The sequence below is a fragment of the Electrophorus electricus genome, chromosome 20 (assembly GCF_013358815.1).
Source record: "Electrophorus electricus isolate fEleEle1 chromosome 20, fEleEle1.pri, whole genome shotgun sequence".
NCBI lineage: Eukaryota > Metazoa > Chordata > Actinopteri > Gymnotiformes > Gymnotidae > Electrophorus > Electrophorus electricus.
This window is the reverse complement of record NC_049554.1, coordinates 12,241,264-12,265,837: the sequence shown is the minus strand read 5'-3', so window position 1 is coordinate 12,265,837 and position 24,574 is coordinate 12,241,264. Positions and strand designations below refer to the sequence as shown.

General features: G+C 49.3%; 4 protein-coding genes across 5 annotated transcripts in view; 1 reads left to right on the top strand and 3 right to left on the bottom strand.

The window, feature by feature from the left end:
• Window positions 1–3,002, bottom strand: part of si:dkey-183j2.10 (probable glutamate receptor) — a 6,919-nt gene extending 3,917 nt beyond the window's left edge. The window contains exons 1-6 of the mRNA XM_027003018.2: window positions 2,916–3,002; window positions 2,472–2,557; window positions 1,075–1,106; window positions 783–962; window positions 454–680; window positions 1–48 (exon numbers count right to left, since the gene is read on the bottom strand). The exon at window positions 1–48 is cut by the window's left edge and continues 50 nt beyond it. Coding sequence (XP_026858819.1) covers window positions 1–48; window positions 454–680; window positions 783–962; window positions 1,075–1,106; window positions 2,472–2,544 — 560 coding nt within the window. The 5' untranslated portion in view covers window positions 2,545–2,557; window positions 2,916–3,002. The remainder of the gene's footprint in view (window positions 49–453; window positions 681–782; window positions 963–1,074; window positions 1,107–2,471; window positions 2,558–2,915) is intronic.
• A 697-nt stretch (window positions 3,003–3,699) lies between these two features.
• On the top strand, window positions 3,700–13,033 carry brpf3a (bromodomain and PHD finger containing, 3a). Its single transcript, XM_027003087.2, has 13 exons — window positions 3,700–4,279; window positions 4,969–6,506; window positions 6,743–6,896; window positions 6,983–7,114; window positions 7,376–7,504; window positions 7,918–8,230; window positions 8,616–8,891; window positions 9,061–9,651; window positions 9,758–9,836; window positions 9,931–10,016; window positions 10,118–10,206; window positions 10,288–10,442; window positions 11,166–13,033. The coding sequence occupies exons 2-13, from the start codon at window positions 4,990–4,992 to the stop codon at window positions 11,347–11,349; spliced, it is 3,705 nt and encodes a 1,234-aa protein (XP_026858888.2). The 5' UTR covers window positions 3,700–4,279; window positions 4,969–4,989; the 3' UTR covers window positions 11,350–13,033.
• On the bottom strand, window positions 12,957–18,174 carry mon1bb (MON1 secretory trafficking family member Bb). Of its 2 annotated transcripts, none has more exons than XM_027003088.2 (6): window positions 17,841–18,174; window positions 17,596–17,668; window positions 16,907–17,497; window positions 15,823–16,615; window positions 14,956–15,103; window positions 12,957–14,637 (listed from the first exon to the last, which is right to left on the bottom strand). In XM_027003088.2, exons 2-6 carry the CDS (start codon window positions 17,648–17,650, stop codon window positions 14,407–14,409), a joined length of 1,818 nt encoding a protein of 605 aa, XP_026858889.2. In that variant the 5' UTR covers window positions 17,651–17,668; window positions 17,841–18,174; the 3' UTR covers window positions 12,957–14,406. The 2 variants fall into 2 exon arrangements, with proteins under 2 accessions (XP_026858889.2, XP_026858891.2); XM_027003090.2 differs by having other exon boundaries at window positions 17,868–18,174.
• Window positions 18,175–18,526: 352 nt separating this feature from the next.
• Window positions 18,527–23,516, bottom strand: otud5b (OTU deubiquitinase 5b). The gene is made up of 9 exons (XM_027003014.2): window positions 22,509–23,516; window positions 21,617–21,710; window positions 21,435–21,499; window positions 20,644–20,800; window positions 20,393–20,541; window positions 20,008–20,193; window positions 19,475–19,682; window positions 19,273–19,389; window positions 18,527–19,147 (listed from the first exon to the last, which is right to left on the bottom strand). The coding sequence occupies exons 1-9, from the start codon at window positions 23,016–23,018 to the stop codon at window positions 19,026–19,028; spliced, it is 1,608 nt and encodes a 535-aa protein (XP_026858815.2). The 5' UTR covers window positions 23,019–23,516; the 3' UTR covers window positions 18,527–19,025.
• Between the last annotated feature and the right edge of the window lie 1,058 nt (window positions 23,517–24,574).

The following is a 24,574-nucleotide window of genomic DNA, read 5'->3' as shown; positions in this document are numbered from 1 at the left end:
AAGGGGCTGCCTCCCGCTTCGGGCTGGCTCCACTCACCCGGGCTCAGTCTGAACACATGGCAGCAAGCACAGAATCAGACACGCAGACGGACGCCGAGCCGAGCCGCCGCGAGTGCACTGCGTAGACGTTCCTTGCACCAACGCACACGTGACTCGGTGATGCGGAAGAGGTGAGGGTTGTCATCCGATTTTTAACTCACTTCGCACACTGACGCGTATGTACTGTAAACATATATACTGTTACTCATCTTGCTTAGCCCCCCGTTGTATGTTCATTCCTAACGTTACTAAGTTCATGCAGTTAATAGTGCTGCGATCCCCTAAACCTGCCCCGGCCACACAGCATCACCGAGCCAGGAGGGCGAAACCAGCTTCCCCCTGCACACGTGCAGCCAGCCACTACCTCTAACTCTCTGGATGGCTCAGAGAGCAAAGAGCTCAGAGGTGCGTCACCTGGCCACGAGACAGATGCTGACAGCAGTGATGAGGTAAGCAACAAGGACGCCGAACCAGGTCTCCGCTGAGAAAGGGCGCAGGAAGTCGAAGCAGGCCGAGCCGTCGGAAACGATGTCCCTGCGCAGCAGGATACTGATGCCGGTCTGCATGTAAGGCTTGGTCATGCCCACCACTCTCTCTCTGGCCGCGGTCAGCGTGAGCGGGGCTATGGCCAGGTCAGCCTCCTGGACAGCAGAATCACCGAGACATCAGCCAACGGCCACGATACCGAGCCAGGCGGTAGCGTACGGATGAGGGAAGATCGCCTCCTTGGCCTCTCCACTCACCCCTCGGAGCACCTCGCCGATCATGCCGTTCCAGTGACCGCTCTCGTCCATGCGGCCGTAGGAACCGTCCTTCACCAGGTGGACTTTGTACTTGAAGCCCAGTTTCTTGGCTAGTTCAGACAGCAGGTCCATGCAGTAACCCTCCAGCTGAGAGCCCTTGCTCATCGTGTACGGGTCTTGCTAAATGAAACAAAACATGCAGCGTGCCATGATATCAACCAACTGTGAGACATAAAAAAAAGAGAGAGATTTGTGTAAATAATCATACAACTTCTAAACTTTAACTCCTCACCTTTATGGTAGTTACTTTTAGCTCAGACTTTGCTGGAATGGAAAACACACACACACGCACCGAGTAAATCCAGGCATGAAACGCCTTTTTGCGTTGATTCAGAGCATCGGCTTATAACACAGACACACACAATTCAAAACTGACAGGAGGTGAACGCAATAACATTGTACAAGGTTGAACTAAGCCCAAAATCATTTAAGCAAACAAAAGGAGAGAGAAGCAGCTCTCCTTTTCAAATCCCGGATCAGTTCGAGAAAGATTTCGTTCCGGAATGACCTCGAGGTTAAAGACCGGCAGGCTCCGCCAAAATCTCAGGGCTGCTTCCATTGATCTGCCAGTTTAGCTCAACTGTTATTTCTGACACGTTGCCAACACTTCCTGCCCCGCGCTCACACATAACTCCCCATCCCAGACCAGGCGCAGCTGGTCGACATGCTTTTTTATTCGGCTCAACGGGCCCCTTAGGCGCATCTTCCACCGGCCCACGGATCTCTGAGAGATAGCTCAGGAAGGAGAGGCGGGATGGTGCCCCTCTCGGACAGCCGGGGCTTTCCGGAGCGAGGGGGATCCGGTGGCTTCCTCCCGCCTCTTCGGCACACTTGGGGAACACGACCCGTCCGCCTGGATCGACTGTGACTAATTCCAGCTGCTATTGTTATTTAGCGGATCACAAAAGCCGAGTGGTTGGGGGTGACAGGGCAGTGGAAGCATGTGAAAAGCTCGGATTTAGGCACAGACCCTGGAGCTCTGTCAGCTCCTCCGAGTGTGCTCGACACACATCAGCTCCTCCTATTCAAGATATGACAGCCAGCCGGCTGGTGTAATGCTCCATCCCTGCTTGGCTAGCCTTAAACACTAGGCCTCTTGTTTTAGAGCTTTCAATTGATTTATAGCCATTTTATTATTATTAGATTTCTTTTTATCATGAATGTGTCCACTGGCTGGCTTCCTCTCTATCAAGCCAAGCAGGATGTAGTCACCAGCTTTGATGCTGCTTCCAGCTGGTAGCTGGGCTGTTTTTATTATATGACAAGCCTGTGAAATTTTGGCATCTCCAGCAGGGAGCCTGACACAGACATGCTTGCAGCCACTCTGCTACTGAAGCTCCACAGAGATGCCTGCAGACAGACTAGCGTCGATGTTAGGTTCAGGCGACTGGAGGAAGGCTAAGCGAAAAAACACGATAAACACACATCTGGGGCACAAACAGTGAACGCAAGGAATAAAGAATAATATGACTTCTGTGCTATTGTTCTGGATAATAAGAGTTTTGCTCTACTGTAAAAAAAACAAAAACAAAAAAAACGCTAGAACCTTATTACACGAGAAATTACAGTGTGAGCACGACATTATAACTCAGACTCCTTAAATCAGTGGGTATTGCATGGGAGCTTTACCCGCACGGCAGGGATGTGAGAGCAATAGGATTAGAGAAGAGGCAGCCAGGATCAATCCGAAGGGAGTCCCCATACTGTTACCTCACCTGAAACACACCACAAGAGATATTACGTTTGTTCCAGAGTTTCTACAATAATTCAGTCATGCAAAAAATTATTTTTACCCTTATCCGACAATGCGCATGCAGACATATTTCATACGTTTCAGACGAGTACTGTTACTTATTTACTGTTCATTTACTTCAAACATTTCTTCTGAGAAATGAACCTTGTTGAGCAGTCAAGCTCCAATATCAGCGGACAGAATATGCATGTCTTTACACAAAATGAACGATTGCATACAATAAGAGAAAACGAACAGGCTACTGTGAGCAGTCGTGTAACAGAAACTCACACACACACACACACACACACACACACACACACACACTCCCAAACTCTTACCAGCAGCAGCAGGGCAAGACTGCACAGACTGAAGGCAGCACACAGGATGACAACAGTGGACAAGGGCGTTACGACTGGGAAAAAGCCAATGGTTTCTGAGGGGTGGACTAAACCCCCCCATATACAAAATGAGAACGGAACGGGCGAAAGTTCTAGATCTGAGAGACAGCCTAGCTTTGTAATTCTGATGTTTTTGCACTTTTTTAAAAATGACCAAAGCTGACCAATTCAGACAATTGTGAAACTAATGTTTATATGAAGACGAATAAATATATTCTACCCACAATCAATGCTGAATTAATTTAGCACACAAGTACTTATTTGAAATGGCTACTTAAAACTAATTAACTAACTAGACCTACATTAGCAATGACCCTGAATTATTAATAAATTGCACATTACAATTACATACAAATATTCTGAAGGCAGTGGTAGCAGTGGTTAAGGTACTTGACTTGGAAGGTTGCAGGTCAAGCCCCACCACTGCCAAGTTGTATGCATTCATAATTGTGAGTTGCTTTGGATAAAAGCGTCAGCTAAATCCCATAAATGTAAATATACATCCACATCATTATGTTATGATATAAATGTGCCACATGGTTCATTTTCATCTGCAGTGTCTTGGCAGGCTGATGTTAAAGCCTCACAAAGCAGCACTAAAGCACAAGAACACGCGTGGCACAAAACACAAACACCAAACCACTCAGCACAAGAGAAACAAAGGCATGATATAATAGTGTTGGTAACTTTTAATGACTTTAAAAATAATAAGAAATGAATGCTTGTCAGACCTCTATTATTGGAGGTTATTTTTATTATTTTTAAACACCATGGCGGGGATTCAACGGCATAATTAAATATTTGCTTCATCGGTTGTTGGGGACGTGAACTCGAAGCGCGCAAACACCACGGAGAAGTTCCACCCGTTGCTTTTCTCTCCGCGAACCACCTTCATTGGCTTCCGGATCCACCGATGCCACCCGGACCGCCGGCTCAGCCAATCACGGCCCAGTGCGAACGACGCGAGCGGTAACTCTGAACCCAAACGCCGTGGGTTCGTGTTTTTTTTTTCCCCTCCTTTAGGGGCGTATTTTTCTTGCCAATTTTAATTACAAACCAAACCTTCAATGCACACCGCGCAATAATGTTACGTGCATTTTCGAGACGAACATGGACCTCGCCAAGGTGATAACACTGCACAAGCGGCCCCGGGAATGACGCTTAGAGACGTTTTCATAAGAAGTCGCGTCGACGGACGGCTGAGGAGGGCTAGCGCTAGCCGCCGTGCTAACCACCGAACAGTACGCCGCCGTCGTCCCCGAGTATGACCGGCGTGCCTACTCGCAGCCGGTGATCAATAAACGGTGAGTTGTCCCCCCCCCCCCGTTTCGATGGCAGTGTTTCGTGCGAGTTGCTGATTTCGCCGGACTCTTTAACCCAACAGTGCCGCAGTGAGGGAGCTCAAACATGGCTCGTTATCACAGCCTTTACTGGACACAGGCGGCGCGATACGGGCTTTTTGTCGACGCGCACGGCGGGGCGTAGATATGAATTACATAAGAACATCGGCATTGAGGGGTTATTTGTCGTTGTTTTTCCCCGTCCGGACCGTTAAACGCGGCGTGTGCGAGTTCGTTATCGGTGGAAACGGTCAGGGTCGGCGCCGTTAAAATGGCTGACTGCTGCCCTGTCAGGTATTTAGCGCTCTGCAACCGAACTACGTCAAACGGCGAGGAGACGGCGCCACGCCGGGATTGGCTTGGACGAGTCACGTGGGTTTTATGTGACCGCTGATTGGATGGGTTTATAATTCTATTGCTAAGACTACTGAGTGAGGGACCCGCTGAATCCCTCAGATTTTCTGCATCTTAGTGGTAAAATTGTGCAACATTTTTATGCTTTTTATGCTTTAATATTTGTCCTTCCTGTAAATAAGTGCATTGTACACGTCAGAGAAAGTGCTTAAAGCATTTAGAGTCCTGTAAGCCGTTCCTTTTGCAGGAAGTCCATGTTCACCTGTTCAACAGTCACTTTTACTGTCCTTTTTTTAAAGGTATAAAATAAGAGATTTCAAATGAGGAAGCTACGACGGCGCGGTGGCCAGTCTGGTTACTGCAGGGGCAGGGGTCGGGGCAGGGGCGGTGCCTCCGGCCTCGCCGACCTGGACACACTCTTTCGCCCTCCCTCTCCTTATCGACTGAACTTCTCGGTGACGCGAGACACGCTGACGTACGCCCAGTCTCAGAAGATGGTGGAGGTGGAGCTGGAGGGCCGGCTCCACCGTCTCAACATCTCCGACCCGCTGGCCGTCGTGACGGAGGACGAGATGCTCGCGCAGGAGGTGGCGGAGCGCAACAGCAACAAAGAAAATAGCCGGCGCGTGCCGAGCCGCGCTCGCCATGGCAACACGCCCTCAGCGACCAAGACCAGGAGGAGGGACGGGAAGCACGGGGGCGGCAGGAGCAGACGCGCTGCCCCCCACCACTGCTCCCCCGCTCGCCGGGGATCCTCCCACCAGCACGGTCAGCTCGACGGCAGCCTGCCCAAGCCCACCTTCCGCCGGCTGGACGGCTTCGTGGCCTCCGAAGCCCCGCCCCTTCCCGTGGCCTACTACCGCTACGTGGAAAGGTCGTGCGAGGAGCTGGAGACAGAGGCGGAGTACGACATGGATGAGGAGGACATGGCGTGGCTGGAGATGGTGAACCAGAAGCGCGTGCACGACGGGCACGCGTCGGTCCTGCCCGATACCTTCGAACTCCTGATCGACAGGCTGGAGAGGGAGTCCATTCTGGAATCTCGGAGCCAGGCGCTGTCCCAGAGTACCGTGGATGAGGACGCTTACTGCTGCGTGTGCCTGGATGATGAGTGCCTCAACAGCAACGTCATCCTCTTCTGCGACATGTGCAACCTGGCAGTGCACCAGGAATGCTATGGTGTGCCCTACATCCCGGAGGGCCAGTGGCTGTGCCGACGCTGCCTGCAGTCGCCCTCCCGTCCTGTGGACTGCGTCCTCTGCCCCAACCGTGGCGGTGCCTTCAAACAGACCAGCGACGGCCGCTGGGCACACGTTGTCTGTGCCATCTGGATCCCCGAAGTGTGTTTCGCCAACACGGTCTTCCTGGAGCCGGTAGAAGGCGTGGGCAACATCCCCCCGGCCAGGTGGAAACTCACCTGCTACCTGTGCAAGCAGAGGGGGAGGGGTGCGTCCATCCAGTGCCACAAGGCCAACTGCTACCGGGCGTTCCACGTCACCTGCGCCCAGCGAGCCGGCCTGTTCATGAAGATCGATCCCGTCCGCGAGACGGGCGCCAACGGCACCACATTCGCCGTGAAGAAGACGGCGTTCTGCGGGAACCACTCGCCCCCGGGCCTGGAGGCAGGGGGCACGAAGGATGGGGACAGAAGCTTCGTTGGAGGTCGAGGTAACCGAGGTCAAAGGTCATACACCCTAGGCCCTGCTCCACAGCAGAACCAACGGGGCAAAAAGGGCTCGGCCGCGCCGCAGAACAAGAAGACCAGGAAGAGTGCAGACGGCGTGTCGCGCAAGACCGGAATACCGCTTCTCCTTGTTCCCCAGATCCCCTCTTATAGGCAGGTCACCCTTCCTGTTGCACACACCCAAATTAAAACAGCGCAGTAAAACATCCCGATAAAACGTCCCAGTAAATCATTCACAGCGCAGATGTGGCAGTTGTCTAAAAACAAGAAGTGGTGTAAATGTATTCTCTATGTACAGAGATATATGAACGGAAAGGAGGAGGGTGTTGAGGAGGTGTTCGGGTGGGGTGAAGTGATGACAGATTTGCGCTGTGTGTTTTCCTTGACAGGCTTAATAAGATCTGCACCGGTGTGTCCGTGCAGAGGAAGAACCAGTTCATGCAGCGGCTTCATAACTACTGGCTCCTGAAACGTCACTCCCGTAACGGCGTCCCTCTTATCCGCCGCCTCCACGCCGGCCCGCACACGCCCAAGGCCGAGCAGGTCTGCCCGCCTTCCCCGGCCGCCGGCGTTCAGTCAGCGCGGCCGCATCGGTGCCGCGCCTCTGCCTGACGCTGTGTTCGTTTCAGATGGAGCCAGACGCCAGGGTGCAGGCGGTCAGGGCGGAGCTGAAGTACTGGCAGAAGCTGCGGCAGGACCTGGAGAAAGCGCGCCTCCTGATCGAGCTCATTAGGAAGCGGGAGAGGCTAAAACGAGAGCAGGTGAGGGAGGGAGGAAGGGAGGGAGGGAGGAACAGCAGTCTTGCACTCACACGCACTCTTAATGGAGCTAATGTCCAACTCATTCCACTCTCAGTCCATTTTTATTGCTTATGTGTGGGAGAAAAGCGTTGCTTACTTAAAGAAGTTACTTAAAGATGCAGTGATTGGAATGGCTCCATTCTAATCCTACCCTTCTCTCTCCTCTCCTCTCCTCCCTTTCTCCTCTTCTCCCCTTTCCTCTCCCCTCCTCCCCTCTCTCAGCTGAAACTCCAGCAGGCAGCTCTGGAGGTCCAGCTCACTCCGGCCTTGGTGGTCCTGCGCTCCACCCTGCAGCAGCTGCAGGACAAAGACACCGCCTGCATCTTCACCACACCGGTCAACCTGAAGGAGGTGACACACGCACGCACGCACGCACACACACACACACACACGTGCACGCACACACCCAGTCACACACCTGCATCTTCACCACACCTGTCAACCTGAAGGAGGTGACAGCCCCACACACACACACACACGCACGCACGCACACACCCAGCCACACACCTGCATCTTCACCACACCTGTCAGCCTGAAGGAGGTAACACACACACACACACACACACACACACACACACACACCTAGCCCCACACACCAGCATCTTCTGTTTTACGTAACGCCTCTTTGTGGTGAATTGGCCAATTCACAGGCAACAAAACATCAAACCTAAAGCTGTGGTGTCATCGAAGGACTCTCCGCTCCCCTGAAACCGGCTAGATCGTTTTCATGTACAGCTGCTCACGTGTCTCCTCCTCTGCCGTAGGTTCCGGATTATCTGGAGTTTGTTTCTGAGCCCATGGATTTCTCCACCATGCGCGAGAAGCTGGAAGCGCAGAAGTACTGCTCTGTGGCGGACCTGGAGGCTGACTTCAACCTCATGGTCTCCAACTGCCTGAGGTACAACTCCAGCGACACGGTGTTCCACAGGGCGGCCCTGCAGCTGCGGCAGGTAGGGGGCGCCATCCTGCGACGGGCCCAGCGCCAGGCTCTCAGCGCAGGCTTGGACCCCACCACTGGCATGCACGTTCCAGACTCGGCAGGCAAAGCCAATCCCAGCAAGTCCTGCTGGGACGAGGGTGAGTACTGAGGGGCGGTGGGAGAATCTATAACAGGGTTTCTCGGCCTAGTCAGATTTTCTATATGCATCTCTCGTATATCTGTTCTAGGTGTTTGGCGTTCGTATATCTGTTCTAGGTGTTTGGCGTTCGTATATCTGTTCTAGGTGTTTGGCGTGCGTATATCTGTTCTAGGTGTTTGGCGTTCGTATATCTGTTCTAGGTGTTTGGCGTTCTCTTAGATTTTTATTTCTTTAAAAAAAAAATTGTAAGGCCCTGGTTAAAAGCCGGCATGTTTCTCTAGAGTGTTGGAGCCGTTTGTTCAACAGCGTCTCTCACCGGCGCGTGCCGCTTTTGAGGCACTCGGCCAGCAGGTGTCAGTATTGCCTTCCTCGTCTCCGTGCAGTGGACATGCTTTTGGACCCTGAGAACCGAGCTCACATGTCTCGAGAGGACCAGCTGAAGGAGCTTCTGGACAAGCTGGACACGGTGACGTCCATGCGCACGAGCGGCGGACGCACCAAACGCATGCGGATGCTCCGGAGAGAGATCAACAGCCTCCGGCACAAGCTCAGCCGCCAGCGGCGCAACTCACGCCTGCTAAAATGCAACATCGGGGAGGAGGAGGAGGGTGAGGGGGAAGGCCACGGCGACAAAATGAACTACGCAACAACCATTGCAGGTGCTCCGAGCTGTTAAAGTCCTTATTATCCTTAAATGGTCACTTATTATTTGTTTATAACTTTCGTCTTCTGTCCTGCGTTACTTCCGAGGACGTGCTGGTTTCACTTCAAGCTGATTGACTGTGTGTGTGTGTGGTTTTGTTTTTGTTTTTTTTCTTCTTTTTTTAGAGTCTAGAAAATCCACATCTCAGAAACCTCAAGAGTCCGCGAGTCTGACCTCCTCTCCTTTACCTGGGGATGCACCTCCCAGTGCTCCCATCTTCTGCCTGGAGACAGGAGGCACGACCACTCCGGGCCAGACCAGCAAAAGGCAGCGGAGCAAGGCCAGGAGCAGGGCGGGAGCGGGAGGTCCAGCGGAAGCTCCCGGACAGACGGCAGTAGGAGATGCTAACCTCCAGGAGAAGGAGCAGCCAGCCCTGGCCGTCTGCCTGCTTGATGCGCACGTGGATGGAGTCCCGTCTCCGGAGAGCTCCACCTCCCCACCCGGGCAGGGTGTGGGCCGCCGCACCGCCGTCCTCTTCAAGAAAGCGAGAAACGGGGCCCGGCCGTCTAAGAGCAAGCCCGCTCCGGTCCTGAACGGAGTCGGCGCCGAGGACGTGGCAGAAAAGCTGCCCGCGCCGAGCTCCGAGCAGAGCATGCCGTCGGGGCCGCCCAGTCCGGAGTCCCCCTCCCCCTCTGCCCAGCGTCTGCCCTCCGGAATGGCCAGCGCTAGCTCCAACAGTAAGGGAGAGAATTCCCACTCCCCATCCGACGAGAACGGTAAAGGAATTTCCCACTCATGTGCCGTCGGTTTACTAAACCAGCTATTTCCGACCGGTGTGGCCTGTTCGGGACTCTTCTGTGGCTGAGTGCTGTTTTATTTCAGGCCTGACAGATGGTGTGAAGAATCAGAGAGATGGCTCACCAGACCCTGAGACGACGATTCCTACTTCCCAAAACCTCAGGTAAGGACAAAGGCGCCGATTTCTATACTATAATCGCCTTTGGCTGTCCCGTTTTTTAAAAAAACTCTCTCTTTGCTACTTTTCCAATGATTAGTCCCTCGCCTCCCAAACGCAGTCGAGGTAAACCAGCACTAAGCAAAGCCCTGGCGGTGGAGGAGGAAAGGACCGAGCCTGATCCAGGTGCGGACATGTATAAGGAAAGCCTCGGGAAATCCGACTAAAACCTTAAGGCCTAGTTCCCAGTTCCAGTCTGGTTGCTCAGAGGTTCGTCTTCTGTCCAGGCGGGAGCGGTTCCCAGAAGGAGGACGACCTGGAGCCTCTCAGCTTGGTTTGGGCTAAATGCAGAGGGTATCCGTCCTATCCCGCTATGGTGAGCCTGAGTGTGACACCCTCCTTCAGCGAGTCACTTTAAATACCTCCTCATTTATTCACCAATGTCGGTTCTTCCCAGACGGTAGACCCGGACATGCCTAAAGAGGGAATCCTTCACAACGGCATTCCGATTCCTGTGCCCCCAGAAGACGTGCTGAGGCTGGGCGAACGCAGGCAGACCGAGGCCGAGGACAAACTCTTCCTCGTGCTGTTTTTCGACACGAAGAGAACCTGGTGAGAGAGACCACCGAGAAGACACATGGTCATGGCAAAGTCCACGCAAACCCACCAGAAAACACACACACACCACACACACAGCAATGTAAGCTGCACACGCACCCCAGGAACAGCACACAGGCTCACATGCTGCGTTGGTATGAACTGTGTGTGTGTGTGTGTGTGTGTGTGTGTGAGAGAGAGAGAGAGTCAGCGGCAGTCTCTGGGAAGGCCCTTCTAGATTCAAGTTGGTTTGTTTGCATTATTCTACTTAACATTTAAAAGCAAACGGTGGATTGACTGATCACATTCATCTTGGATGACACTGCACTAAACCCAGTAAAATCTGATCCTGTAATCGAGCCGTGTGGTAACTGGCACAGTTTAGCAATGAAGAACACTTTAGTGTGGTAAGAGGAGTGGTTTTGTGGTTTTATTTGTTTATTGAGGTGGGCTGCTTTTGTTGGTTTTTTTCCCTTCTTTGTGTCAGTGGCATTCAAATAATTTATGGAATCATTCTTTTGCTAAAGCGCTGTCACTTATGTAAATTCATGCTTAAACCAATAAACGTTCATTTAAAAACAAAAGCAAACAGCCAACTTTGGAATCTTTATTTAATTATTATTTTTGCTGTTGGTGTTTGTTTGATGAATGCGGCTTTTAGTCAGAGCTGGAATTCTGTCCTGCCTCTCCTGCGCTCCTCTTCCCTCACGCGCTTCTCCCTCTGTTCCCGACCCGCAGGCAGTGGCTGCCACAAGATAAGCTCCATCCGATGGGAATCGACGACACCGTGGACAAGCTCCGCCTGCTGGAAGGCAAGAAGCCGAACGTACGGAAATCCGTGCATGTGGCGTACGAGCGGGCAATGACGCACCTCAGCCACGTGCGGGAAAACGCCAACTTCAGCCCGTCCCCTTTCATCTGAGGCACAGCGTGGGAGAGCCAGACGCGCTAGCACAGAGGAACAGGATTACTGAGCATAACACGAAATCTGCTTATTTTATACCGATTCCAAATCCTCGTTTAAATACTTTTAAGCTAATTTATAGAAAGATTTTTTTTATTCTACGTCTGTCAACATCACTGTCGTTAACGGTCCTTCTTTTTTCTACTGAGGAAATGGAGGCACAAACATTAAAAGACGCAATGCAACATGTTCAGTTAGTTTGACGAAACATGAGATCTTGTTGTGAAAGGTCAGAAAGCTTGTGACTTTTCCTTGGGTGGCATTAGTCATGTGACCTAGGGACCAAGTGAATAATTTAACACTTGCATTCATAATGCAGGCCTGTCCTAACTTAGACAAAATCAGAAAAATCAAATATTTATGAAGAGCTTTTACCAAACGGAGATTGGCAAGATGACACACGAATTTAAAAAACATGAGGTAGCTCCTTTTTGTGAAACATCTGGGTTATGGACGTGCATGTTGGAAGCTAATATTTGCGAGTGAGGTGTCCAAAGACGTTTGTATTTAAGAGACTTGGGGCTGGGTTTTCCTGGATGTGCACAGACTGCTCCGGCGTGGCCATGTCCGTGTGGTTTTGGTTGTGTGGTGTGTTGTGGACCTCATGCTGTATGGTAGAAGATGGGTGTGATTAGCATCCTTTAATAATGCATACCAAACAGCCTATTTAAATGTCGGCTGTATGCAGTAATGACTAGCTCTGCCCATACCCGATGCGCATAAATAGAGAGAGGAACGGGGCTGTAACCCTACCACTACTCCCAACCTCCCGCTCCACAGTGCCATTCTGTTGCTCACCTGATAGGGCAGGTTGCTAGCAGCACCAAGGCTGTGGGTTCGGGTTCCAGGGAGTGCGCGCACACATGCACACCGTGTCATGTACACTGATAAATTATATGTATGTTGCCCTGGATAAGAGGGTCTGCCAAACGCCGCAAACGTAACCTGACAGCAGCCGGTTCTTCACTTCAGACGTCAGCATCCCGTCATCCGGCTTCACGTCCTTGTGACGGAGCACCGAGCGTGTTGCTTGTCATGAGTGCTGTTCCGTCACGGTTACCTGCTGCTCTTTCATTTTTAATCCTGATCACGGACCTCTGGCTGCTCGGCCTATTGACAATGTATTTTACAGAGTTATTGTTTTTATGGCTCTACGCTGTCAAAATATCCCAATTTTTTTTAATTGTCAGTATATAGCAAAGTTTATTTACTAGAAGGTTTCGTACACGGGACAAATCTATAAGCACTAGATTTTGGGACAGTCCCTACTTCTGTACATATGCTTGCATGTATGTAGAACATATGCACATGTGTTTTTGAAGATTTAAAATGTAAATTTAAGTAATGCCAAGATTTGTACATTTCACTTTAATTTATATTGTGTGGTTACGGAACTGTTATTTAATAGTAATTAAAGAGATTTAATTTAACAGCATTATAATGTTCAGTATCACTGCATATATGAAACTGGTCCTTAGTCAAAAGTGGATCCTTGGATCATGCGTAGACGGTAAAACAGAAAAAAAGTGTTCAGGTTTGTTTGTTGTTTTTTTTAAAGCCTGTGAAAAACAGCAAGTTGTACCAAAAACATGTCGGAAACAGTATTTTCGCAAATGGAAATAAATACACTCTTCAGTCTGTGCTTTGTTTCAAAGGTCTCTCTTTGTTAACTATATTTTTGGATATCACAGCCTTGGGGTAGGGGGTGGGCTTTCAGGTTCCAATAGACAACATAGTGCCCAAACAGATCAACAGTAAAGGACACGTTCTTCATCAATGTAGAGGAGTTCTTCCAGCACCAGTATCGTCTGAATAAAAGTGTTAAGATCAGGCAAGACTAAAAGAAAGAGAACACAAATACCTTGCATTTCATTTTCATGCAACGTCTCCAGTAAGTGGAGAGGAAGTGCATAAAACTGCTCAGCCAGACACGAGGATGTGCCAGAACAGAAGACCGCGGAAAACGAGAGAATCACCCTGTGCCATCAATACACGCTAGCAAGGCATGTCGGACAGGCTATAAGCTCTAAGGGACAAGCAAACGCACGACAGCGACGATGTCATAAAATCAATTACGCATGACAGAGATGATGTCGCAAAATCAAGATGCATTTAAATGCACTTAAATATGAAATCAAATCATCGATCAGGGCAAGGCAGTAGTCAAGGACTCGCTTCAACCGCGTAGCGTGAAAGAAAAAGCCTGAACAAAACCCACTGCTGTATTCCACCATCTAGTGCCAAAGTAGTTGTACAAACGCCTCTCGTCGGTATTCACCAGACGGCTTCACTCAAAGCATCTTTTTAGATTTTAGACTTGTTTATGCTACGAGAGTGTTCTTTGGTCTGGGAATTGGACAATTTGGAATTGGGAATTTGGTTGCTTCTGGGAATAGTGGGTCATATCTGGTATTATATCAAATATGACTAATATTTAAATAAACTAGCAAGATAAAAAAAAAAAAAATCATTCATACAATATTGCAGCGTGGTGCAGTTGTAGTTTTGACAATAGTGCGGTTTGTCTGACACCAGTCTGGAGGGAGAAAGTGTGTTTTTGAAGCCCTCTGCTCCGAGGAGGAAGGGAAACACCAGGACTCGCAGTAAAAGACGACAGCCGCTCGACTCAAAGACTTTCAGCACCAAGTGAAGGCCGTTTCAACCCGTTTAGTACAATTCAACAAATCCTTCTACAAACACAAGAAGAGCTTATTCAAACAGCCAGCAAGTCGTTCACAGTTTCCAGCACCGCCGTCGTCCAAAAACCCCCTCAGATTACGACTGGTTTACTGACTCTAATGTCCGTACTTACTTGTGATCTTCCGCCTTCTTGTGTCACTCCAAGCTTAAGATACTGGATTAAGAGATGCAAGTCTTTCCCAGCGTGGTGTGGGCATAAACTAGCAGTGTCCAGCCCTGCTCGTGTAAAACACAGGCAAGGTAGAGGGATGGTTGGGTGTGGGGTGGAAGGCGGTGGGGGTGAGGTGTTGGGTTTGGTGTTCGGTCAGGCCATCCTCAGGGCAGGGGCAGGAAGCCATTGTCTGCGGCGTCCATCTGAGCGCCACCCTTCCCGGCCCTGGAGCTTTTGCTGGGGTTGGGGGTGGTGGTGTACTTGGGCGGGTAGCGGATGAAGAGCCGCTCCTCCTCTTTCTTCACCCAGCGCAGCAGTTTCGTGATGGCGTTGATGGCGCAGGCCTTCGTCACGAGAGGGCTGAAGCAAGTGTACAGTTCAAACTTGCCTGTGACCTGCAGAGAGGAGATTAAACCGTTACTGTCCCATGTGGTGACTTTACGGAAACAATTAAGCATACGTATTACTCCAAAAAGTGTCAATCAGGTACTATAGAAATGATTAAAGCCGCTGCTCTGGGTTATAATTTGTCTTTTCAAACCTTATACAGTTAGCTAAATAGTCTTTGCAAGAACCGCACTATATAAAACCACAAAAATAAATCACTAATCGCTCATCACTAATCAAAACCAATGTGGAATGTGCTGTAGGTATCGGAGGCACTGTGTGACCCCCCCCTCCACCACTGTGGGTCCCGGTGCCTGATGTCCTACCCAGGCCAGCAGTGTCTCACGCTCGGCCACGTGGTAGATGAGTTTGAGTGGTCGTGAGGAGCTGTGGACGCGGCTGTGCATGTCTCTGTAGAGGTCCAGTAGCCTTGTTCTCTCCTCCGCGTTGCTGTAGGGCGCCTCCATCTCAGGACTGCAAGGCACAAGCAGACGTCATGGGCAGACAAGCGCGGGATCGGACTGCATAGGACGCCCATGCCGAGCCGGACCTCGATTCCTCTGGTTTATGCAATTTAATCCCGGATTTAAGATTCAATCCCCCCCAAGTAATGACATAGTGGAGCCTGATTCAAACAAACCTCGTGACACAGAGAATGCACTCAATGAAAACGATTCCCTCGTCATACTGACTAAATAAACAAACTCAAATCAGAAATCATGTGCCAACTTCTTTTTTTTTTTTAAAAATTCATATGACTGATGATGCTGTCTACCTCCAGACCCAAACAGCTGCTGTTTGGAAACTCTGGTGCAACTCTGACTCGGAGGTTCAGAGGATGGCTTGGGACTCGAGAGTCAGTTAAACCAGGTGTGCTAAATCAAGGAAAACCTTCAACTCTGCAGCAGTGCAGTGACAGCACAAGTTAACAGCAAAATCCAGGCAGCGGGATCTGAGCTTGTCTTGGGGGGGGTTTAAGCTCCAACAGTGAGACCCTCAATGATGGACACTCCTGTAGCTCGCCTGGTAACATGTGGTGCTGGCACTATCAAGGCTATGGGTCTGATCCTCGGGGAGCAAACATACTACCACACTGAGAAATACTTACGGTGCTCTGGACAAGAGCGTCTGCCAGATTAAAACATAGGATAGTGTGTACACACACACAAGAAAATAAGTCTGGTTGAGATTACCTGGTGAACTGCGTTAGTTGCCGGTGGTTGTCTGGAACATCAAAGGGCTTGTACATAAAGTGGCGGAGGTCAGAGACCCCCACCTGGCTGACGCTGTAGAACTGAGCTTTGGCTATGGCACTCAGAGCATTCTGGGCTTGCATGGCCTCCTCGATCTTCCTCTTGCACTCGGCCACGGCATAGAAGGCCTCTTTGTCCGTGGAGAGGAGCAGCAGGCACACGGTGCACTCAGGCGGGTCCAGGTAGGAGATGTAGGCATAGAAGTAGCAGTCGGGGTTGAATCCGGGCAGGCAGATGGGCGTCCAGATCTCTCCCGCCTGGAAGGCCGAGGAAGCGCCGACGAGGTTGAGCAGGAGGTGGAGATCGGCCGCGTTCAGCCTGGCGTCCCCCAGCACCGTCCGCTCCTGGACGATGGTGAGAAGCTGGTTCTTGGCTATGAGGATGGAGAAGACCAGGTTGGGCGTGATGCTCTTCTGCAGGATGTGGCCGAGGGCGTCCCTGAAGGAAGACGCCACGGGGAGGCAGTGCACGGCCGACAGCAGGAAACTCGGGTCCGAGTCCACCAGGTCCAGCAGACCATCCAGGATCTTCTCGGAGCCGGCCAGCAGCCGGCGCAGGTCGTAATTCTTCTTGTTCTCGAAGATGCGCGTGATGCTGGCCTGCGTGAGCATGCTGACGATCTGGTTATAGACATAGAGCAGCTCGTCACGGAGCTGCTGCTCCGACTGCCGGCTGCTGGAGACGGACACCAGGACCAGCGGCCCCTGCTGCATGAACACCACGGTGTGCTCATCTATGGCACAGCGCCGACACACACAGGATGGGGGGGAGACCACACGATTAAATTCTAACTTTTTTGTTTGTTTCTTTATTTTTAATTTTACACTGCTTGTGCAGTGTAAAACAAACAAACAAAAAAAAACCTTAAATACTGTAACATGAACTTCATGCAGATGTCTTTAAATGCTGTGATGTTATATTTTTGCCATATTGCCCACCCTGACTGCAAACAGCACTGTTCAAACAGAGACATTAAAAAACAAAAGAAAGCCTGGTCTGGTGAGGCAGCATGAGAAACCCTTACCCGAGTAGACAGACCGAATGACGTTGTCGCCGCTCTGAACGAAGGAGACCAGAGCCATCATGACTCCCATGGTGGAAGAGAGTGCCTCCTCACTACCGTAGCGCGAGTAGATAGGTTTCCCGGCCTCGCTCAGCACAAACACGTGCTTCCGGTGCTGTCGCCAACTCTCTCCGCTTATGTCCTCCTCCCTGTGAGGAGAAGCCCTCACCGGAATGCCGTCCTCCGAGAGAGGGGAGGGTGTGCCCTCTGTGCCCACACCCTGCTCCTCCAGCTTTGCGCGGGTTAACAAGGCCACGACAAATTCGCCCGAGTTATCCTGGCCACTGTCAGTCAGGGCGCAGTCCCCAGACACTTTTCCAGAGTCACTTTCTGACATGTCAGGGCAGACGGGTTCGGTGAACTCAACAGCCTCTTCCTTTTGGACATCCGCATCAAGTACCCGCGCTTGCGCCTCTGCAGCGTTTTCCGAGGCAGTGCCTGCCCGCTGCGTGTCCGGGTACCTGTCTGGACTAGGGTCCTCTGGACAAACATCCTCTGCGTGGTGGTCTGCGTGACTTTCCGACGGGGGCGTATCATTTGGGATCGCAAAACCTGAAACGAACAATCGAATGCTTTTTCAACTCGTTTCACCAGTGCGCCTCCCATAAGGGTCCATAAGGGATCTGCAAAAGCAGAGAAACATTTCGTACCTGTCTGAGAAGGGTCTGGGTCCAGGGACGCGTCCGTCGTTTCTATTCTGTCCATCTTCGCACTCTCGTTTCCCTGTATTTACGGAAACACACTGAGCAAAAACAATGTTCCGAAAACGAAAGTCGTGGCAACGAAATCGTCATGAACTCAGGTACCTAGCAGGACTGGGCAAACACATTTCTTACATGATGGTGAACCTGCCATCCAACTACACATGCACAACATCAGTAACACATCGACTCACGACTCTGGTGTCCTTCGTGCTTCCCACCTGTCCGGAAATCCCGAGTTTATGAGTTTGTCCTGAGTAAACCTGGGACGTGTAATCCAGATTAACCCGATCCGCTTAATCCGAATAGATCTTCGCAGGCTGGTGGTTAGCCGGCTAGCTCTCCAGCTAACGTCGCCGAGAAGCACATTTAACGTCGTTATGTTTTAACGGTCGTGTCACTCTGCTTGTAAACGACCCCACTGTCTAGCGCAGTCATGTTTAACACAGGTGAGGTCGCCCAAACACATAAGCGCTTCCATTAAACTACCCTGCCGGTCTCTTAGCCAGGGAGGTTTTAAACACAGCAACGCAAACCACTTCCGGGTTTGTGACCACCTACAAAATCAAAGCAGCGTCATCCTGCGTGTTTTTTCAAGTAAAATAAAAATAAAAAAATGGCTCAGAATAGTAAGTGCATAAATATTCATAATAAAACGTTTTATTCTACATGTAATAAATATAATAAATATGACTGACATTCTTCCGTTACATGAGTCGCACTTCTAATTCCGTTCATTTTAATCTCCAGTGCTTTTAAGTATTTAAACTGTTCTACTATTAAAGTGATTTGAATTACTGAAATTGATCACATTTATTTAACTCTATTTATTTGTGTGCGTTTTTTTTTAAATACAAACATGGGACTTTGATAATACTACTTGTCAGTCTACCACAACCGGTGAAATTTAATTTGCAAATCCAACCTGGCCTCAGGTAAACAGATATTGGAAAACATCGCCGACTTCACCCTTTTCAAAGAAAATATTCAGCAAAAAAAATTCACCCAAGTGATGAGGACTGCATTGTACTAATGCTCCATCGATACATAACAGTTAAAAGCACTTAGAACATTTAACTTTATTCTGAGAAAATAGGAGTCTACTTTTACTAAAAGTCAAAAACATGATAGCAGTGAGCAAGTCCAAGGATGTTTAAACTGTATTTTGATGATGTTTATTTCAGCGTGTACCTAACTAGGTCCATGAGGTTTAATGACATAAGAAGAGGGGCTGGGGAGAAACAGGCGATTACAGAATATAGTGGTCAGACCAAGAGGAGCGAAAAGAGAGAAGGAATTTATATTGTGTGTCAGATCAGGTAGATAAAGCTAGAAACAGGTTCCTGTTTCTTCCACAATTTCTTCTGCAGTCCTTTGTATCAACTGCTGTCAGGAGAGGATTCTCTGTGTGTTGCGTTGGTCTTCATACTGTCGAGGTATTCTTGTTGTGAAACAGCCAATACAGAAGCCAAAATTTCGTCGTCTTCCCAGTCGGTTAGACCTTCAAGGTGAGGTCACCGCAACACACACAAAGGAGTAGGTTATGGTTACAATTGAGCATGCCATGAAGAGAATGCAAACGAGTGATATCTGAATGATCATCAGGGTTAGTGTTTATTGCTTTACCAAAGGCAGTGGGTGAGATTTCTTGCATTATAGTTCGATATCCGAGGCTTGGGTAGAGGGACACCAGAGAAGACGGAGGAGATCGATCCTGTGCAACAAACGTCTGGCTGCTAGGACCTGGTAGGACGAGGCAACCCTCGTGAGTTCAGCACAGGCACGGACGTAAAGCAAACCGGATTTGAGAGGACAGCTGGCCACAGACCTGGAGCGCACGGTGACGGAGGCTTGGGGAGCATCAGTGTGGCTCCTGCAGGAGACGGCGGCTTGGCTGGGGCTTCTAGAGGTGCTGGCCCTGGGGGTTCTGGAGAGGAAGCGGAGCTCCGCTGGCGAGGAGAGCGGCAGCTCCAGTCCTCCAGGCCACTGGACGTAGCAGCAGTAGCGGAGCTGCAGGTCGCACTTGCCTTGCGTGGCTTAAAAACAGAGGACAGACAGTCTATGTCAGTAACAATAAATGCATTATGAGGAGTCAGCAACACTCACTTGCTGCCACATGTACATTTACGGCATTTGGCTGACACTTTTATCCCACGCGACTTACAATTATGACTGAAAACAACTTGAGGGTTGAGGTTCTTGCTCAGGGGCCCAGCAATGGCAACCTGGCAGTGGTGGGACTTGAACGGGCAACCTTCTGATTACTAGTCGAATACCTGAACCACTGACCTACCACTACCCCCACATCAAAGATTTTATAAGTATCTTTCTGGAAATGACAGCAGCAGTGGAGGCTCACACCTGTCTGCCTTGTTTCTCTTGGTCCTGAAGCCACTGTAGGTAGGATTCTCGAGCCACCTGCTCCTCTATGGCCTCATTGGTGGCCTCCCAGTCTGTGGCTCGCTTTTTGTCCTCCAGCATCTGCTGTTCAATCCAGGACTCTTCTGAGGTCTTGATGGCGTGTTTCATCAGAGACTGATCAGCGTACTGCCCAGAGCAAGAACAAACACGGGAGTCAGGCACAGACCAAACACGGGAGTCAGGCACAGACCAAACACGGGAGTCAGGCACAGACCAAACACGGGAAACAGGCACAGAAGATACTGACTACATAGAAGTTATAAACTACCGCCACTGCATATGGCGTCGAATCAGTCCACTCATAAGTCCACTCATATGTCCTTACCCCTGGTTTGAAGGAGGGCAGACCAAGCCCCACCCCAATAGTGGCTTTATTGGGGTTCACCACTGAGTTGTAATGAATGTTCCGATGGTAGCTGACCCTGATTGGCTCATCATTATTCTGATGGATGCCATGGAATGTGTTGATTGGTTCTGGAAATGAAATGAAAGTTTTTCTTTCAGTGATTACAACGTGTTCTGTTAAAAGTAAGGCATTTACAGGTGTAAGGACCTCACTGAGGTGAATTTACACACCGATGCCATACTGGTAAACCTCCACTGGCCGGTTGTACATCTCTGCCATGGCCTGCATCTCAATGTGGTTGCCGTGACAACTGCTCTTCCTCTTCCGGTTTATATATGTGGTGAAATCCTCTGTGACATAACTGGAGAAGTAATCAGCATTTTTCACCTGAAACCAAAACACAGAAGGTGTTGGATACTACAGACTCAAAAAACACTGTATTAAATCATCAAGACAAAGAGTTGCTAAATGACTGGCCTGGTATACACCCTCCTACATCTCATGGGCTTACACATGAGCTCATGTGCTTCCACAGACCACAGGCATTTCTCCAGTGGCTAAACATTTGCACATAAAGGTGTAGCATCGATCTTCATCTAAAGAGCGTCCAGTACACTTATGAGGCTTCTTCACCTTACACAAACCACAATATGAACTCTGATTTATCAGACTAAAAGTTAGGCTAAGAGCATATAGCAGGTGCGAAATCAGGGGTAATACCAGACCAAAGCCATCAATCAAAGAGAGAGGAAAGGCTCGGTAGATTCTGGATTCCGTTTAGAAGACTAAATATTCCCCTTTTGATGTTGGATTACTGCACGCCACATGTGGTGGATTACCGCACACTACACATGGCGGACTCATTGCACACTACACATGGCGGACTCATTGCACACTACACATGGCGGACTCATTGCACACTACACATGGCGGACTCATTGCACACTACACATAGCGGACTCATTGCACACTACACATGCATTAAAAGGGTGCATCTGATGTGCTGTTAGCGCTGACTCACCAAATAATCCATACAGTGTTTCCGTACCACATCATGCATGTCTTGGTCCCCATATACTTGATCAGCTGCAATAGCATCACACATGAGAATGTATGATTACACAGCCAGTGACAGGAAGTTCCCAACAGTGAGAATTTGAAATAACTGCCTATCAGGTAAAAATAGACGGCGAGGAGAGTTACCAACAGCTCGGAAGAGGCAAGCCCCATCTTCCTTCATCTTTTTGATGACAAATCCTTTCTTTTCCGTGAGAGCTTTTTCAAACCATTGTTCTTGCTATGGATACAACAAACAACACCATCAAAATGATAATTAAATAATAACTGTTCAAGAATATGGCATTAGCTCTTTGTAACCGACCCTAACTTTGTCCATTGACTTTTTCCAAGTCACGTGATACAAAGTCCCATCCAAGGCCACTAGAAACAGTTCTGGTCAAATCAAAGACACAATCACATTCACACAGAGCTTGGCAGTTTAAGGATTCAAACTCTCCATCTTGGCAACATGACACAAAAGACTCCTGTTCACGTAGTCAAAATGTTAAAAATGGGATCAGTGGCATAATTAAGGTCCATTATTATAAGTTCTCCTCATGTTAAGTCTTTATGTTTGTAGATGCAATTTTCACTGACAGCTGACACAGTCTATTCAAACAGTCATGTTTCAGAAAACTGCTTAGGGTGGAAGGTTATTAGAATAAAATAAAACTCAAACAGACATGAAAGAGCTAGTTAAGTGTTAAGTGAAACAGCTAATTAAGGAAAACAAACTTAATTTTCTAAAAAAAAACCTTTTTATCGACTAAAATAAATATAATTAAATTAAAAATTAATATATGTTCTGTCATTAAAACTAATAGAACAAAGAGTATTTTAGGATCTCCTTGAGATTAAGCACTGGGCATAATTCTCATTTACACAAATGTCACTGGCTTCAAGGTACTGCATGACACCCAGTTAGAAGAATTAGAATAATTTTCCCTGAAATCTCCACAGGAATTTTAAAAAAACAACTAATGACTTTCTCTTCTTTCAGGTGTCAGTACTGACTCGTCATGTTCAGCACTAGTACCTGCTCGACCGTGGCGGGGTCCACAGCCTGAAGTCGCAACGCGCTCTCATACTCATCCTCGCTGTTGTTTCCTCCGGTCCCTTCCTCGGTGTCCGGGGCAGTACCCCCCCCTGCTGCCCCCGCCGTGGTTCCGGGGCACACCGTCTGTCGTCGTCGTTTGCTGAGACCGGGCCCCCCGCAGCAGCCCCCGACGCCCGTCCCGCACGGCAGCTCCCCGCGACTCCCGACGACCGCGCTCGCGATCCCTTCGCACGCGCCGACCGGGGCCCCCGTCGCCGCGGGCTGCTGCGGCGACGGCTGCTGCGCGCGGGACGGCGCCTCAGTCCGCCGGTCGTCCCTCGACGCCCTGGGCCTCGACGCGGTCCGGCCGCCGAGCGGATGCGGATGCGGGTGCGGGTGCGGGTGGTGGTGACCGTGCTGGTGGTCGGGGCCGCCGCGTCCGTCCGGGTCGTCCGCGCGGTCGGTCGCACCGGCGGCGGCGGGCGGCTTCTTCTCCGGCAAGATCGTCATCGCTCGCGCTCACCGACACGGTTTGTTGTGAGCTGAGCTAGCTAGCCTGCTGCTAGCTGCCGTTAGCCAGGAGAAATGGGCTCCAGCTTCCTCTTTCTCTGGAAAGTCCGGCGGACTAGAACATAAACTGCGCTGTAGGGATCCTGCGTGTCTTCTAAGGCCATAAAATGTTGGCAAAACTTTTGTTATTATTCGTCTTTCGTTTCGTTTCTTCGCCAGAACGAGCGAGAGAGTCGCAGACAAACATCAACAAACACGTCAGATTGCGTCACGTCATGCCTTTGTCACGTGAGGCTCACGTAGTAGTTGCGCGACCAAACCTCCGTTAAGATGGAGTCCCATTTATAAAACTAATAAATCTTCTGGACATCGACATCATTGTTTTTGTTTTTGTATGCAGTGCACAAATGTGTATATGCCGGTTTTGTTTTTGAGTTATTATAAAATTATATACAAAGAGTGATGCAAGTTCCTTGTTGTATCATTGTAAATCAATCACCAGGATTGACATCATCTAAAGTTAGTCATATATTAACATGTTTAGTCTTTTATATTTTGTTTGTTTGCTATTAAAAGTATTTTTAAAATTAGAATGTGCGTTTTGTAAAAGAGATTGTTAGCGTTCTTGTTATTAACCTTTGTAAAGCCAATTATATGATTCCAATTTTCAGTGTGCTGGAACGAAATTGAATTTATGGTTGCGAGTTTTGTTGTCTACAAGGACAGTAGGTTATGGTCTCAGAGTAGGACAGTAGATTTACCAAGAAAGTAGTTTAGGGTCTCACAGCAGGACAGTAGTCTTACAAGGACAGTAGTCTTACAAGGACAGTAGGTTAGGGTCTCACAGTAGGACATTAGTTCTACAAGGTCAGTAGGTTAGGGCCGTATGCAGTATGTGACCAAAATAAAATTTTCCAGTACAAAAAAGATACCTGGATGACATATTATTCCAGCACGCAACCCGTCCTTCATCTTGTCCTAAACATCTTCTTTTATTGGCAAGTGTTAACCAGCTGCCACACAAAGTGTATTATGAAATCCATTAAACATAAACACAACCAAAAGCCAGGCTGTGTTGGAAATAGCACACTACATACTACACACATACTGACTGGGCACCAAATCAGTTCACCATATACAGTATGCAATAATTTCAGAATAATTCCAGTATGCGAAAGATACCCGTCTAACGTACTTTTTCTGCCAAATATTCCAGTGTGCAACCAGAACTGTCTTTGTGGTTTACTGCATCCCATAATGCAACAGTGGCGGAAAATCTTTCCTGGGCAGGCGGAACCTTCATACATTCACGTGGTCTGCATTTGTCGCATACTGGATACTATACTGCATACTGCTACAGAGACTAGTATGGAGTATACAGTATACACTGAGGGCAGCATGCAGCATACATTACGTAGTAGGCTATTTCAAACACTGCCAGTTTAAAACAGCTACACTGTTATAAAATGTAATGTCCCTAGCAATACAGTCTTTTCTATTAAAAAAAGGAAATACTGCAAAGAATCTAGGACTGCACTCACTTGTTTATGCTAGAG